General features: G+C 40.5%; 1 protein-coding gene across 1 annotated transcript; it reads right to left on the minus strand.

Annotated features, from left to right (window-relative positions):
• Positions 1 to 1426: 1426 nt before the first annotated feature.
• On the minus strand, positions 1427 to 13545 carry LOC110983059 (uncharacterized). The gene is made up of 12 exons (XM_022241967.2): positions 13231 to 13545; positions 11271 to 11487; positions 10630 to 10785; positions 9889 to 10025; positions 9154 to 9317; positions 8296 to 8484; positions 7177 to 7266; positions 6377 to 6466; positions 5684 to 5806; positions 5192 to 5323; positions 3719 to 3835; positions 1427 to 3057 (listed from the first exon to the last, which is right to left on the minus strand). The coding sequence occupies exons 1-12, from the start codon at positions 13238 to 13240 to the stop codon at positions 2896 to 2898; spliced, it is 1587 nt and encodes a 528-aa protein (XP_022097659.2). The 5' UTR covers positions 13241 to 13545; the 3' UTR covers positions 1427 to 2895.
• Between the last annotated feature and the right edge of the window lie 1035 nt (positions 13546 to 14580).

Raw genomic sequence — 14580 nt, forward strand, 5'->3', positions numbered from 1 at the left:
AAAGGCTCTTTAGGAGTTGGAAACAAAAACAACAAATTAAAACATTGTCTCTTCTTTCCAACTTAATGTCTTATTAAAAAGGAAGGGGAAACTAGTCCTGTGATTTATAGAGCTTAAAATGTCAAAGATGTTTTGCAAGATAAATCTGTCGTTCCTTTCCTGTGTTCAAACTCCATGATTGCGAACAGATATTCAAGACGTGCTGTCTGGATAGAATTGTCAATATCTAGACAGTTTGCAGAAGTCCTTGAATGATTTGTTCTCCCAATCACCACCTCTGCCAAGCTCAGGGACCCGTGTGGTCGAAACCAAACAGGAAGGCCCAATTTTAATGGTCTCTCGTTCTGGGAATTCCCATCCAAAAGTGCCATAACTTTTAGATTTGAAATTCTAATGGATCCCAGGTTCTGTTGAACTAAGATCTCTGTTGGCATACCCAGACATCTTCCAAACTTCTTAAAGGGCACACTGACCTCCTTTTTGGTACTGCTACATACTTTTGCATTGAAATCACTACTATGCCACAGCCGAGAGCGGAAATTTGTATCTGCAAAAACCTCCGTGCTGCATGTACAAAATGGTATGACATGTACGATGTAAATAAAAGCAGTTATGTAGTCGAGTCCATTTGCAAGTCCCTGCAAGTCCATCATGGGCCATACAGTGAGAAGTCATGTCACAAAATGTTCAAATGGACTCTGGTACAAGACTTCCTCGGTCTTTATTCATCCTGTCAGTTGTGATTGGTCTTATGAAAATGCCTGTGACTGGACTCGATGTTAACCGGCAAAAAGTGGAGAAATTTTGACACATGCTCGCTGGGGTGTGGGGAAAAAACAACTGCTGTTACATATTTGCCTGTTCATTGGTCAGTTGAAGCTGTAATATGTGTCACGATCATGGTCCTCTGCATCACAAGTCAAATCACAAGTCTGGTCACAAGTACCAGCCCTCATCTCAGTTGATGCGGCATCATATTTAGACAACTTGTGAGAACTTAACATCACTGGCTGTACATGCCATACAGTCTGGTATCCGATGGTGTCAGAATATCATTTGGAGCAGAGTGCAGGGTTTTTTCTGTCGGAGAAAGTCACACTTCTTCAAATTAATTGGCCAAATAGTATTCTCTTGGCCTTGAAAAAGTACAAGTCTAACGCAGCCGTCTCGTAAAATAACAGTAACCAGAGATATTTTTCCTGTTCCGGGTTATGGATTTTTCAACATTCTTACATCATATTTTTTCAGAAAAATTGTCAAAAACAAGTGCATTTCTTGGTGGCACTTGGTAAACTTATGTATTTCAGTATAACAGGTGTATTATGGGACATCAATCATAAGAGACAAAAACCTCAATAATTCATCTGTTTTACAGTGTCCTGTGTACCTGAAGAGCTCTTTATTTTTAATAGATTCACCCGCCAAGGCCTTTTTATTATTTATTTTCATTCAATTACCAAGTTACACTCCCAGAAAAAAGGAAATAAACAGATGAGGGGCGAAACAATTCAAAAGCATTTCCACAAGTTGTCATTTCTCTGAAACTTCTCCACGGATTAAGTGACCTTTCCACATCGTGGTAACAGGTTTCAGTGTGGTTGCCACAGCACATAACATTTGATCTGGTTGAGAGCAATACCCAACTGTTCTTAGAAAAAAAAAACAGATGAAGTGTTCACGTTTGTGTCAAGGAAATTTCTGAATTCAACGAATCCTGATACCATACTTGGCTTTGCCAACCCAACATTTATAATCATCTCTTAAAGTACTGTGGCCTAAAATCTGACCCTTAACATACTGAATGGCTACAACCTATTCACTGAAATGTGCCCTTGCTCTAGTTAACGTCATTAACATACCTCCTAACATGTATAGGGAGTAACAGTGTTTTTCTGAATCCTAGTTCAAGCCACTGCAGAGAGTTCATTTCTTAAAAGAAGCTTTTTTGTCCGACATTTTGGTCATTTCAGAATAAACACAGCAAAGACCTAATGCCAGTAACTTTACTTTTTGAAAAATTTAACTGTTGAGGACATAAACTGAAAAATTACAAAATTACTGTTGATTGGCCCCATGCTCAAATAATTGCTTTAGAAGATAATACATGTAGCTTTCCATTATATGATGCAAAATTAAATGCACTCCAGTTTTGGGGTCACGTGTAAACTTTACACAGAGTTAAACGTGAAACTGCACAAAATTAAATATGTCTGTATTTCAATATTTATGTGTCAGTAATATACTTTTGATTGACTTTCAAGGAAGAGCAGCTGATAAATACGACGAAGCAAAAGGACAAAGATATCTCGGAATGGTTACAACCTTACCCAAATAATTGTTTTACCAAAAGCTGCTTTAAAGGGTTTTATATACCTCATATACCACACAGCATTTCCACTTTGCATACACATGTATAACTAGATAGAGATCACAACATTAGGAAGATTTTGCAAGCAAGTGAATATGCTTCATGCTCTGGAAGCTCTACCAGTTCTCATACAGCCTGTATGTGACACCACACGTAACTCGCTATCTGCTACAAATGCACACAGTATGGATATCTTGCTCGCTACACTTCAACCTCAAACATCAACTGAATTGTCAAATCTCAACGGCTGTTCTTTACATTGATTCCATCATGTGTGACGTGACTTGAAATGAATAAGGATAGATCTCTGAACATGTATTTATTGTTTGTATGCATTTTTTAAGAGAGATAAACCACGGAAATGAGCTTTCACTGGAGGCTATCGTTTGACAGGGTGTATCAGCTCAGTGTGTGCTATACAGGTTCATGAAACAACCAAATGACTAAATGGTTACAGATAGCAAACACGTATACAAACACACGATCAAGTACATATGTCCTCTGGAGTCTACCCCCTTTGCCTGAGCCTACAAGTGCCCGTTGGAGCAACCTCCCTGGGGGAAGGGCGGTGGCGACACTGCAGCCTTCTCCGCCAGGAAGAGCCCCCACTTCTGGTCGCCAGCCTTAGACCGGGTCAGCTTGTTGGTCCATCCGTCCACCAGATACTGGAAGTCCTCCTCACTGAATTCCTGCAGGCCAACACACCAATCGACAGACAAATCCTTGGTTATAGAGTGCCCTCACAGTCCTGCTTTCAAAAAGTGAAATCTATCCCCACCGAAAACGCCGAAACTACAAGTACACAAAGTAGCCGTGTGATATCAACCAAACTGAGGCAATTCTAAAGCATTCCCTCAGAAAACATAAAACTGAGCTCTGCAAATTGACACATATTCAGATTGTCTTGCCATAGCTCGCTTCTTTTTGTCAGACTACAAACAGGAGTAGTACTGTAGACCAAGAATGATTCCTTAGTGTCTCAAGATCATTTCTTCAGAAAATAATTGAAAAGTTAAGGCACCTTATGTTAGATGTGGCCTGCCCAGCATGGTTCTGTATCCATCCTCAAGGATTAAACTTTAACTTTGGAATGAACAGGTTATTTGCACTCTTGGGGGTAACTCGTAAGTTGGGAAAAAGTGTTCCCATGTGAGAAATGTTTCTGCAAACTTTGGCCATCCACGCAAAGTGTGGGTGAAAGGAGAGTGGTCTATTTGGTAGGTTGGTGAAGCAGCAGTAAGTTCATGGCTTCTGCTGCTGTTGGAGATGTTACGCCTGGACCACGCATGCTTTCATATCACCAGCTCTTGGCAGGGCAAGTTGAGGGACCCTTGTCCCCTGTCTCCATACCTTGATAAACGCCTCCCTCCCTTTCTCAACTTTGGCCTTCTCCGCCTCTAAGATCTCCATGAACTGCTCAGTCCGGTCCTCGGCCTTGACGCTGATGAAGCCTGCCGCCTCCAGCAACTTGATCAGGGGACAAAACGGCAAGGGAATCATAACTCTGACAAAGGTACACCTCTCTGTCCAGAACTCATTACCGCATGTTGCTATCTCCTCTCAGCTTTTGGTAAGAAAGAACCAGTTCATCACATTTTTATCCTTTAATTCATGTTTGAGAGAGAACGAACCGACTCATTTTACGCTCCCCCAGCTTCAACTCCTCATGAGGTTCAGAATTCTGTTCAGAGTTTCCCTTCAACAAGTCAAGGTGAGCTTTCCATTCAACTTCTTCTCTCAAAGGATGTTTTTTTTTTAATTATGCCTTTTGTATTTATTTTTTTAATATTTATTTATCCTTGTATAGCATGGGTATTTCATTCGGTGAAAAAACTTGCTGATTCACAGAGAAATGGCTCAAAAACAAAAATTTGAAAATACAATATAAGATCGAATGTTAAAACCCAGAAACAACTACACTAATACAGTACAGTGATGCTGAACTGTGTTTAGGAAGGTTGGAAAGTTTTGAAACGTACATATCACTTTTGTTTCTTTTTTCTTATTAGAATTGGGAACCCATGTAGTTACATGTACCTTAAAATGCAAAGGAATGCAATGAGGCGGAAACATTCTTATTTCTGAACACAAACTGGGCACATCTGTTAGCACACTCTGTAAGGTTGTGGCTCTGACCACAACATTCACAGACCACAACGGGGAAAACTGAACTCATAGGATAAAGCTTTTCCTCGAAATGTGCCCACTGCTGGAGATTGTGTACAAAGCAGGACTGGGATGCCCTCTTCCACAGGGGGGGGCTACTCCAATTGCTGAGGGACTGGCAACAAGTGACAATGCTGGTCCTGTTCATGATATAGTGACCCCTTTTTCCTAGGGGCTGAATCGGTGACAGGAAATAGCAACCATTACTTATTTTATTTCTGTTCATAAAACAGTGCATTCAGGGCCAGTCACAGGATGATTTTGAGCGACAAGGGAAAAGACGACAAAGACATGTTCAGTTTTAGAGGTGGGGAGCAAACCCGAGATAAATATTCCAGGAAAAAAACTCCTGGGAATCAGCTGGACTATTCCCAATCCACATGCGGACCTAGGTGGGATTCAAACCAGGGCTGCAGTGGTGGAAGGCGAGGAAAGAGCCACTACACCAACCTTAAACCCCCCCCACAATTAAGTTGTTCTTTGACCAAGGTGGTGTGCATTTATCAAAATGCATGTGTGCCTCGAGTTGAACATTGCATGGCATATCCTTGGGCAATCTGTTGCCCATTTGTTCGTGAAAATGGCGAAAGACCTTACTTGAAGGATCTCAAGAAAACAACGTTTATTCCTAAATGACTCTAATTATTAGCTTGGTACCTTTCCATATGCCTTTGGGGTGTACAGGGTGTAACCTCGCTGTGCAATGTAGCTCCTGAAGGCTTCAGTGTGGGGCAAGTCCCCACAGCAGTAGTCCGAGATGAGCAGTTTGCCTCCTGGCTTCAACCAAGTCTGTGGTTAAAATAAAAAAACAACAACACAAAGTCTGTGAATCCAATCAACAGGAAACATATCTGTCAGACTGTGAGTGCAGTGCAACCATGTAATTTGCAAAACACAACTGGTTGAAAAAATCGTGTTATTTGATACAGTAACATTCATGATGATGTACAAATTATTTTCAGTGGAAACTGATTGATCATGCCCATCTCTCCTGAGGTACGGTCAACTGTTCTGCCATGTAACGGAAAAAAAAAATTAACAGGACTTCACTTGTACGGCACATTTAAGCCAGAAATGAATACGCCATCAGTTCAGGCATTGCAAAAAATAATCTCACTCTCTTTTTTTAGTTTGTTTGTTTTTGTTTACCAGGAATTTGTGGAAGAGGCTGGCCTTGTCACTAATATGTAACAGGGTATCCCTGCTATACACCACATCAAAGGATTCCGCCTCGTAGTCGCGCTTGGTCACATCTGCAATCTCAAACTGTACCTGGGCGACAAAAATTGTAATGGAAGTTTTCATCGCTGTCAGAAGTTCTCATGTCACTACTTCTGACACCCCTGCCATTCTCAAGGGATAATCCTTGGAGGCCAAAGTGTCCACACGCTTTCCCAATCCACTCAATCCGAAGAAAAAATTCTCTTTTCTTTTCTCTTGAGGATTTCTAGCACCAAGCCTTAATTGGCCCTCATTTGTATAATGGGTGGACCACAAGGCAGTAAATGACTGCCAGAGAGGACTACACTGCAGCTTCCTATAATTTCCTTAGCAAAGGAAGAGGCATTTTATACCAATATAAGGACCACTGAAAACATCTCAAATATACACAAACCCAGGAATTTATTTCATTTATTGAAAACTGTTGAATCTGGAATACGATACTTTCTTATAGCTCAAAAGTAAAGCCTTGAGAATTTGTAATGCTTTTCTTATTTTGAATCACTGTCACCTCAGAGACCTGACAAGTTTTGCTTTGATTTTTTGGTTTTTCATTTCATCAAACCTACTCTCTTGACAACAATGCTGTTTCTTTGTTCAGCTGTTGCCATGACTACCAACCTTCAAGTCTTTGTGTTCGCTGGCTCTCTCCATCGCAATCTCGATCATGTTGCTGGACAAATCCATTCCCACAACCTCCACACCATACGACTGCATGACAAACAAGAAAAGGAGGGACAGAAGATGAGGAAAAACTTCCATCTTTCTTTGAGTCCTTGGCAGTGCAAGAAGATGTAGAATTTCAGGAGGAATGAAATCCTTTACTGACTGATAGTAAATGTGGTCTTACTGACTGATAGTAAATGTGGTCAGGTGGTTGGCAATTACTGAGCTTAAATGGTAGTTTTCCAGTATCAGCACTCCAAAAACTGACTTGCTAAGGAACAGGGTTGTGAATATGTCATCTGATTTGACAGTACTGCTGTACAAGAAACTTGACCTGATTATCTGCCAACTTTTCTGTTAATTTCAAAATTTACTCTATTAGAGGGATATTGATTCGGAATGAATTTCATTCAATTGATCAATAGCTCAATTTTCCACTAAAGAGATTTCTAGTTGAAAGTTTCCTAATCTAACATTCTAACAGTATAGCAATCTGTCAAGTAATTAACCTGCAAATCAGCTAGTCCATAGTATCAGTTCTTCGAAATGGCAGTGATTATCATGATTTATACTTAACACAATTTTGCTATTTATAAAAAAATGGAAAACAAAAGCAGTAGATAAGCATCTAGCACACATTCACAAAGAAACATGGTAAGTCAGAAAAAGTAATGCACTGCTTCAGAATAATGAAGATCCAAGTGAAGCGCACAGTATGTTGTGCTTCAGCCTTGCATTCTAACCATTAAACTGACCTTTGCCATGTAGAAATCTCCCCCTCCAATCCCAGCCCCAACATCCAAGACCCTCTGGCCTGGCTTCAGACCGATCATTGGTAAGAACTCCTGCAGCACATGGAACGCAAAGCCCACGAAAAGTAAAGTAAATTCTTGGGAGAAGCAAAAGCAATTGAGGCTTTGCTTACACCAGAAAAAAAATCTGCTTCATCACTATCATGGTATAAATGGCATAGTATACAAGAATAACATGATTCATGGTTGATCCTAGCTTCCCAAGTTCAAGGTATTGGGAGGTGAAGGACTAGTTTCCAAGGCAAACTCCATTTGAAATAAATCATGTCATAATTGTTTCACCATACTAAGGCTGCATCCGAATCTCTTGCCTGGAGCTAGGTCTAGGTGTTCACTCCATTAGAAATGTATGGAGACGTGTAGACAATAGACCTAGCCGTAGCTCTGGAAGCCCGTTTCGGACACGGCCTTAGTCCAGGAATGAGGGAAAGGCAGCATGTACATGTGCAGCCATCTGTTCATGTGCAGCGCGCGTGTGTAATTTGCCAGGGAAATAGTTCCAGGGAACAGTTCAATATGCTAGCATATTTGACTTGTGCGCTGATCCGTGTGTGCACACCTGGTGATAACAGCCAAAAAAAGGGCAACTACCAGGGCACCTAGTGTTGACGAATGGATTAGTATTGAAGAGTTCAGCTCGCTGTCAAAACTATGCACCATGTATGGTAACAAAGGATACTACCCTGGAGAAGATAGATAAGGCACTGCATCACCTGCTGATTTAATTTCAGTGGGAGGTCTAAATTACAATTTTTACAAAAAGGTCTTTCTTTATTCTGTAACAGATACAGCTTGGAGTTCCACCTCTCCTTTCCTGAAACTTGGTCAACTTCAAACAAACAAGGGCTCTGTTATTACTGTTTGGAAATCTATATCTCGTGATCTGCCTTGGAAAATCTGGGAAACTGTAAGATAATTAGTTGAATTCACAGACCTTTTCCCATTAATCCCCTGATTTCTCCCCTTGGGGGGGGGGTGTGGGAAAGACAAAACCCAGTGGAAGTGGGAAAGAAAGTCCATTTCTCCCAAAAGGTGTGACTCATGTGTGTATTTTTTTTCTACCTTGGTTGTTTGAGAACCCCCAGTACTGACATAGCCATCTCCAAATATCTTCTCATATCTCAAAATTCCCTGCCGGGTGTACTGTTGGCTGTCCAAGAACTGTTGGAAGGTCTCGAAACCGTGGTTGACTGCCGTGTTTCGCTTCACTTTCTGCATCAGCCAACAGAACTGGTTCTGGTTGTTCTTAAGCTGTGATGGAAGACAGAATGGACACTAGACAAAATACATCTACCTGGACTTGGGTGTTGTCTAACGGGGGAAAATTGATCAATTTGCAGAGGAAATCAACTGTAAAGAAACCTCTGAGTCTGTCTGAAGTTTCAACTAATTTCCAAAAGAATTTCTGGGAAATTATGTAATGGATATACAGTAAAATACCTAATCTGTTGATTGTTATTATTCAAAATTTCCACCAAAATTCATAAATTCCATCAAATAAGAGTATGGCAATGGGAATGGGTACCTTGAACATTCACCAACACTGGCAGCAAAAGGGGGTGGGGATGGGGTGGGGGCAAGTGACACTCGTGTTCCATTTTTCGACTTGGAGGCATGCTCTTCACCCCCCCAGTTTTGGCAAGTCCTATAAAGGGGCAAGGCTTAACGGATCAGTCTATTAATGGCTGATGCCTCATGATCTCACTACTAACACCCCTCCCAATTTAGCAATTGTTCAGCTGCCACTGTTCACCACGTTACCACTTTTTTAATTCTAAGATCGTCACAATTCATACAGACCCACCCACAATCCGAAACCAAAAATATGGGAATCTAGGAACAGCAAAACAAACCTGACAAATCTGATAGGAGGATAGAGGTTAGTAGATGAACTTGGCAGAAAAATAGATGGAGACTGACCTTGATGTAAGACTGCACACTTCTGCTGAAGATAAGATCAAACCCCATGCTGATCCTCTCGTCGTTGTTGAGAGTCGGGTCTGCTTGCGTTGTGCCCTGGAAGATGGCATTGTAGAGGGCCGGCTTGCGGTATATAGTTGGGTTGAAATCACGCTTCTTATTACCTGCGGAGATTTGATATAGAGGCCCCTGCATCATTGATCACATTGCCTTTAAGATTCTCCTTCTAATTATCTAGTCACTGAACTAACTGTTCCCTGTACCAATCATTCTTGGGGAGACTGGTCTTTCTCGCAGGACAAGCCCAAATTCTGGAATGATCTACCCTCGTGAAATCGTCAGTCGTCTCACTCTCTGTATTTAAATCTCCTCACGTTTTTATGTTTAATGAGTTTGTACTCATTGTCAGTGGCTGATTTCTGTTAATCAAATTTACCTTTATTTAAAATTTTAACTGATTTTTGATGTTGTGCACCATGAACAGCTAGCTTGGTGGATAACGGCCTTAGAAATGTATTTCATTAGTATCATTAAACTAAATCAATGCTATTCTTCAAAACAAAATCCTGAAGTCGGTAAAATGTACCATTTGTGTTTCTTGTCCAGTACTGCAATTATGCAGCGAAAATGTCAAAACTTCATTAAAAAAACAGGAGTATGTTTCAGCAAACACAGGCCTACTGACTAAAAAATCTCCCAAAGAAACAAATCAAAAGAGATATAAAATATATATACCGGATTGGTGAAAGCAAGATTCTCTGAAGAAAAGAAAGCCATCTTGGTCAAGCCAGCACAGTGACTTACGGGCCAGTTTCACAACCTCATCATCTGTCAAGTACATCATCAGCCAGTTGCTAAAGATGACATCAAAGCTACATGTATCCCAGTTGATGAAGAAAAGGAAATATTCTATTCATATTGTGACCTTTCCAAAAATTGCCAAATAAAAAGTGAGAGGCAGAGTACAAATATTTTAGTGATGGTGGAAAATCAATTTGAAATTATTATCTACAAAACTAAAATTGCTGTACAACTGCCAACTGTTGAAGATGGCACCAATGCTGTCACAGTTGAAAACAAGAAATCTTTATTTCATCACACCCTCTTACAGAAATTGCCAAATGAGATATGAAAGAAACTCCATTTAAAACAATCATCTGTGAAGAAAGATTTGACAGAATCTTAATTTGTTGTGTATGCCACAGCAATATTGCTTGGGGCTTGCCATGAGTACATGATTTATCTTTGATTGGTATTTATGTTTGGTGTATGAAAGAAGAGAAATTGTCAAAAGCATGCAGTTGTTTGGAAGATAGATATATTGATGAGGTGAGACCTGGATCTGTTCCCGTCCAGGAAAGCTGATGAACTGTTGAATGGCAAATTTTAAAAGGGCTGTTTTGGACTTAAACCCTTCAAGAATAAATCAACTGATTGCTACCCTCTCCCCAATGGATTATTTTCCCACAAACTTACCTTTCAGGAGCAAAATCCAGCTTGGTGGCATCAGCCTGAAGAAACTTGATGTTGTCGTGGCAACTGTTGAGCTCCCGATTCTTGTTGATGAACGTTTCCATGAAGTCTATGGCTGTCACATGCTTGGCAGACTCTGCCAGTAATCCTGTGAACCGTCTTCAATTGAAAAAAAAATGGAATTCCAAAACATTTGTGCACTTTGCAGCAAAAGAAAAAAAACCAAAACAATACACAAAAACAAGAGACTTTAATGTTCTATTAAATGCAACATTGAAACTGCAACAAACCAAGCTTTAATTTGATGTACATCCCTGTCTTGAAGATCTCAAGAAATTATGAATAATTTACCAACCTTTTTGGTCACCAACAGTTGTTTATTTACTTGTCTACAGTCATTATCCCAACAAACAAACTGGTGAGCATGTGTTAAGATGCAGTTAATTCTCAAAAGTTAAGGCAGGTTCCTACTTGGTTTGAAAGCAAACACAATCACTAAATAGTGATTTTAGTATTCCCACTGCAATTTGAAAAAGTCGAACTCATTTCAATTCAAGTGAAGTTTGCTGCAAATGTTTTGTGACGTCAAACAGCTTTTAACCCCTACTAAGTTCATTGTGCGCAATGTTTGAAAGTCTGCTTACCCAATGCCAGCTCCAAGCTCCAGGATCCTCTTGCCGGCCAAAGAGGGCAGGAGAGACAGTATCTCAGGCTGCTCCTCAGCACATAATGTCCTAGCCTGGGTGTCCAACATCATCTCCTCCAGAGTGGCATCCTTGGAATGGTCATGCCAGAAGTGCTTCATTTGGCTTCGAGCGTCATCACCGTTGATGTTCTTTGGAGAACTGGAGCCATTCAGTTCTGTTGTTACAAGTGGGAATGTGAAATTAATATCAAGGTAAAAACAAAAAAAAATTCCTTGTCGAGAATTTTTTCAAAGGATTTTAAAAAGGCTTTTCTAAAGACAGTGGATTGTTCCAAGATGGCAGATGGATTTTTCATGACTCTTATGTTCATGTTTGTTTTCACCATATCTAACAGGTTTTAAACTTGCAAACAGCAAATACAAGGTCAAACTTTGTTGCAAAGTTAGCAAAATTAAAAAAAGGAAACAAAAAAAAAATTCCTGAAAGAAAAGGACATGGGCAGGATAAGAAACTACTTAATTCGTTTACTCAGCCTACTTTTGCCACTTATAAAAGGGCAGCAAAAACATTGGACTTGTTGGTTTCTTCAAAGTCCACAGCCTATTCAAAAATGGGCCACCACAACAGACAATCTCTTGTTTTCATACAAAAACTGCAATTGGCAAGAGCTGTCTGTAAGCCTGATAGCACAGCAAAATTGCATTAACTTACCAATGGAGCTTTCCATTAAGTGTCATGAAATAAATTCTAAACTGATATAACAATGTGGTGCAAAAGATCTGTGCTTCTGACCTGTAAGCAGGCCACCTTTATGGTTGACTAATACATACAGAAAGAAAAAGGGCAACTTTCTGAGCTATATCTTGAAGTTCTGCCTGATTAAGTGCATCACTGTTTTTTCTTATGAATATCAATGCTGAAAAATATTAAATTTCAACACATTTAAAACTTTTTTATAATGTGAAATACCCTCCAATTTCCATTTATAATAACCATAAATGCACATATGTACATCATGTCCCTCCCAACCATGAAAAGGTCCAACTCACATCCATTATGTGACCTCAACATTAAACCAAGCATGACCTGAAGATAAAACCTCAAGTCAATTGTGCTCTCTATCAACTAAATCTAATATCAATCAAACAGTGTATAAACTCCTTTGTATTCAAATTGAGGTCGCCCAGAGGATACAATGTGATAAGGTCAAAAGCCAGAACACCAGAACAACATACAATACAGGAATTTCAAAACAATATCTGACATTCTTTATAAAGTTCTTTTCATCTTCAGTGGCAGAGCTAGGATTTTACTAGTGGGAGGGGGGGCACCAAAGCTTTCGGTGGTGTGGTTTTTTTTTGGGGGGGGCAAGCTTTTGTTAGCCTTGTTCAATATCCATTCATCCATTTTTTTCAGTGGGGGAGGGGCACCTGGGGGCACTGGGAATTTGGGGGGGGACACATGCCCCCCTGCCCCCTGTGGCTATTCCACTGTTTATTTTGACCTGCATGTTAAATAACACTAAGGCTAAGAAAAAATTAATTTTCTTTTTTGCAACCTAATTAATTTTTTGGAGTAATTGCAGAACACCCCGCCACTCTAAAAAAACGACCCCAGGAATAACTGGTTAAGTGGGTACAAGTTTGTTTCTCACAAAATATGTAACTATGATGCATATTCCAAACCAGTTTGTGCTGGGGTGGTACTCCTCGAGACAAAAAGACTAGAGGTATAGGTGATTACACAGGCCAGAAAAAAACATCCACCTGCTTTACATATCACCGCCACCTAAAAGGTGTGGGGCCAGGCTCCTCCCTTTCAGGCTTAAAATCCCGGAGCAGAAACACCACATCGTTTTACTTAGCCGTCCAAAATTAAGGAGGGTGTGTTCTCTTTCCTGAATGCGTACACCAAGCACAATAATGTTATACCGCGAATGGCTGGAAAAAGGACTTACCATCTGACATCTTCGTTTATAATCTCGTAGAAATTTTCGAGACACTTGTTGAAGCTGTTCGCTAGACGGAGTGCACTGCCTCCCTGGTTCTGCTGAAGGAGCGGCTGCGTTTGTTGTGGGTCTGTCCCCGCTGTGTCATCCCCGATGAGCTGCTAGCTCGGAAGAACTACAACCAACCTCGGCGGTTTTGCACTGAAAAAATGATGCCCCTTGGATTTTTCCAGCCAACCTTCTTCAGCTGATGATTAGCACGGGGAACTACCTGCTACTACTAGTGTGCTACCTGTGCACAACGAGACGATGACTCCAAAGACTATTTTTGGCATCGTGCGATTCTTGCACGCAGCTTGCTGTGTAACGTTGCAATATCACTCTTTGGCCTGTGACCTCGATCAGCCGACTTTGCACTCTGCATAATCAGCTTATTACAATGCCGCTATAATTTTGATAAACCGTGACGTGACCACGGAATGATTAATATTAAACGTGTGTACAATCACAGATGAGGAAATGGTACGTACATTAGTAATTTATGTTAACCAAACAAGGTCACCATCATAAATTCCCGTTGCACCCGAGGCAGGCGCTCCCAGTTAAAAAAACAGATGAATGGATATTGAACAAAAAAAGCTTTCCCCCTAAAAACCATACCACTCAGCCGCCCGAGTGTCCCAATAAGATGCTGGTTCCCCCTTGTGCCCCCCTCCCCACTAGAAAGCTACGTGACAGCGAGCCACCCAGCTTACTGTGTTACGGAGATGATAGAAATTTCATTATAATTACATACATGTAGTATGATTTAATGTCCTTTATAAATGGATTGGAACAGATGACTTGACACTCTATCATGGAAATTCGGAATTCTGTGACAGCCCAAACGCGGAATTTGTAATGTAATTTTTTTCCATTTTACATTGGCCTACATGTAGCATCAATATTGACCCGACTCGGATGCTAGGTTAAGTGACCTTTTGTGCAACAGGTATATGTGAGCTGTCACAGCGAAATGGGAGTAAAGTTGCATCCCGCGCTCTTTCCTATTTGAGAGTTCAAAGGCATATTGAAGTGGAGGTCAATTTGGGGTTTTGTAGAAATACTTGGAAAGAGTAACCCGTCTCCTATTTAGTTCCAACAAATGTTATTTTCTCAGCAATTTATACAATAGCTTTATTCGTGCCTTGTTAGAAATGTTGAAACAAAGTCAGAAACAAAGATGCAAAGCTACCAGAATAATGCCATAACACATTGTCACCTTATACCGTTACCCTGAGTGTTCCACGTAGGCCTACATACCATTGGAAGCTCTCTTTCTGCTGATTCAAAAATACCAATATCTCAGTTTTTGAAAAT

Source organism: Acanthaster planci, linkage group LG06, assembly GCF_054643075.1.
Source record: "Acanthaster planci isolate LZ-2023a linkage group LG06, COTS_SCS, whole genome shotgun sequence".
Taxonomy (NCBI): Eukaryota; Metazoa; Echinodermata; class Asteroidea; order Valvatida; family Acanthasteridae; genus Acanthaster; species Acanthaster planci.

What these genes read in the sequence shown, in the direction of transcription:
- LOC110983059 (XM_022241967.2), bottom strand. An exon ending in CTGGATTTTGCTCCTGAAAG is followed by an intron (nt 10,026 to 10,629) that starts GTAAGTTTGTGG and finishes GGATACATGTAG; the next exon opens with CTTTGATGTCATCTTTAGCA. An exon ending in CCCCAAAGGCATATGGAAAG is followed by an intron (nt 3,836 to 5,191) that starts GTACCAAGCTAA and finishes CCCCTGATCAAG; the next exon opens with TTGCTGGAGGCGGCAGGCTT.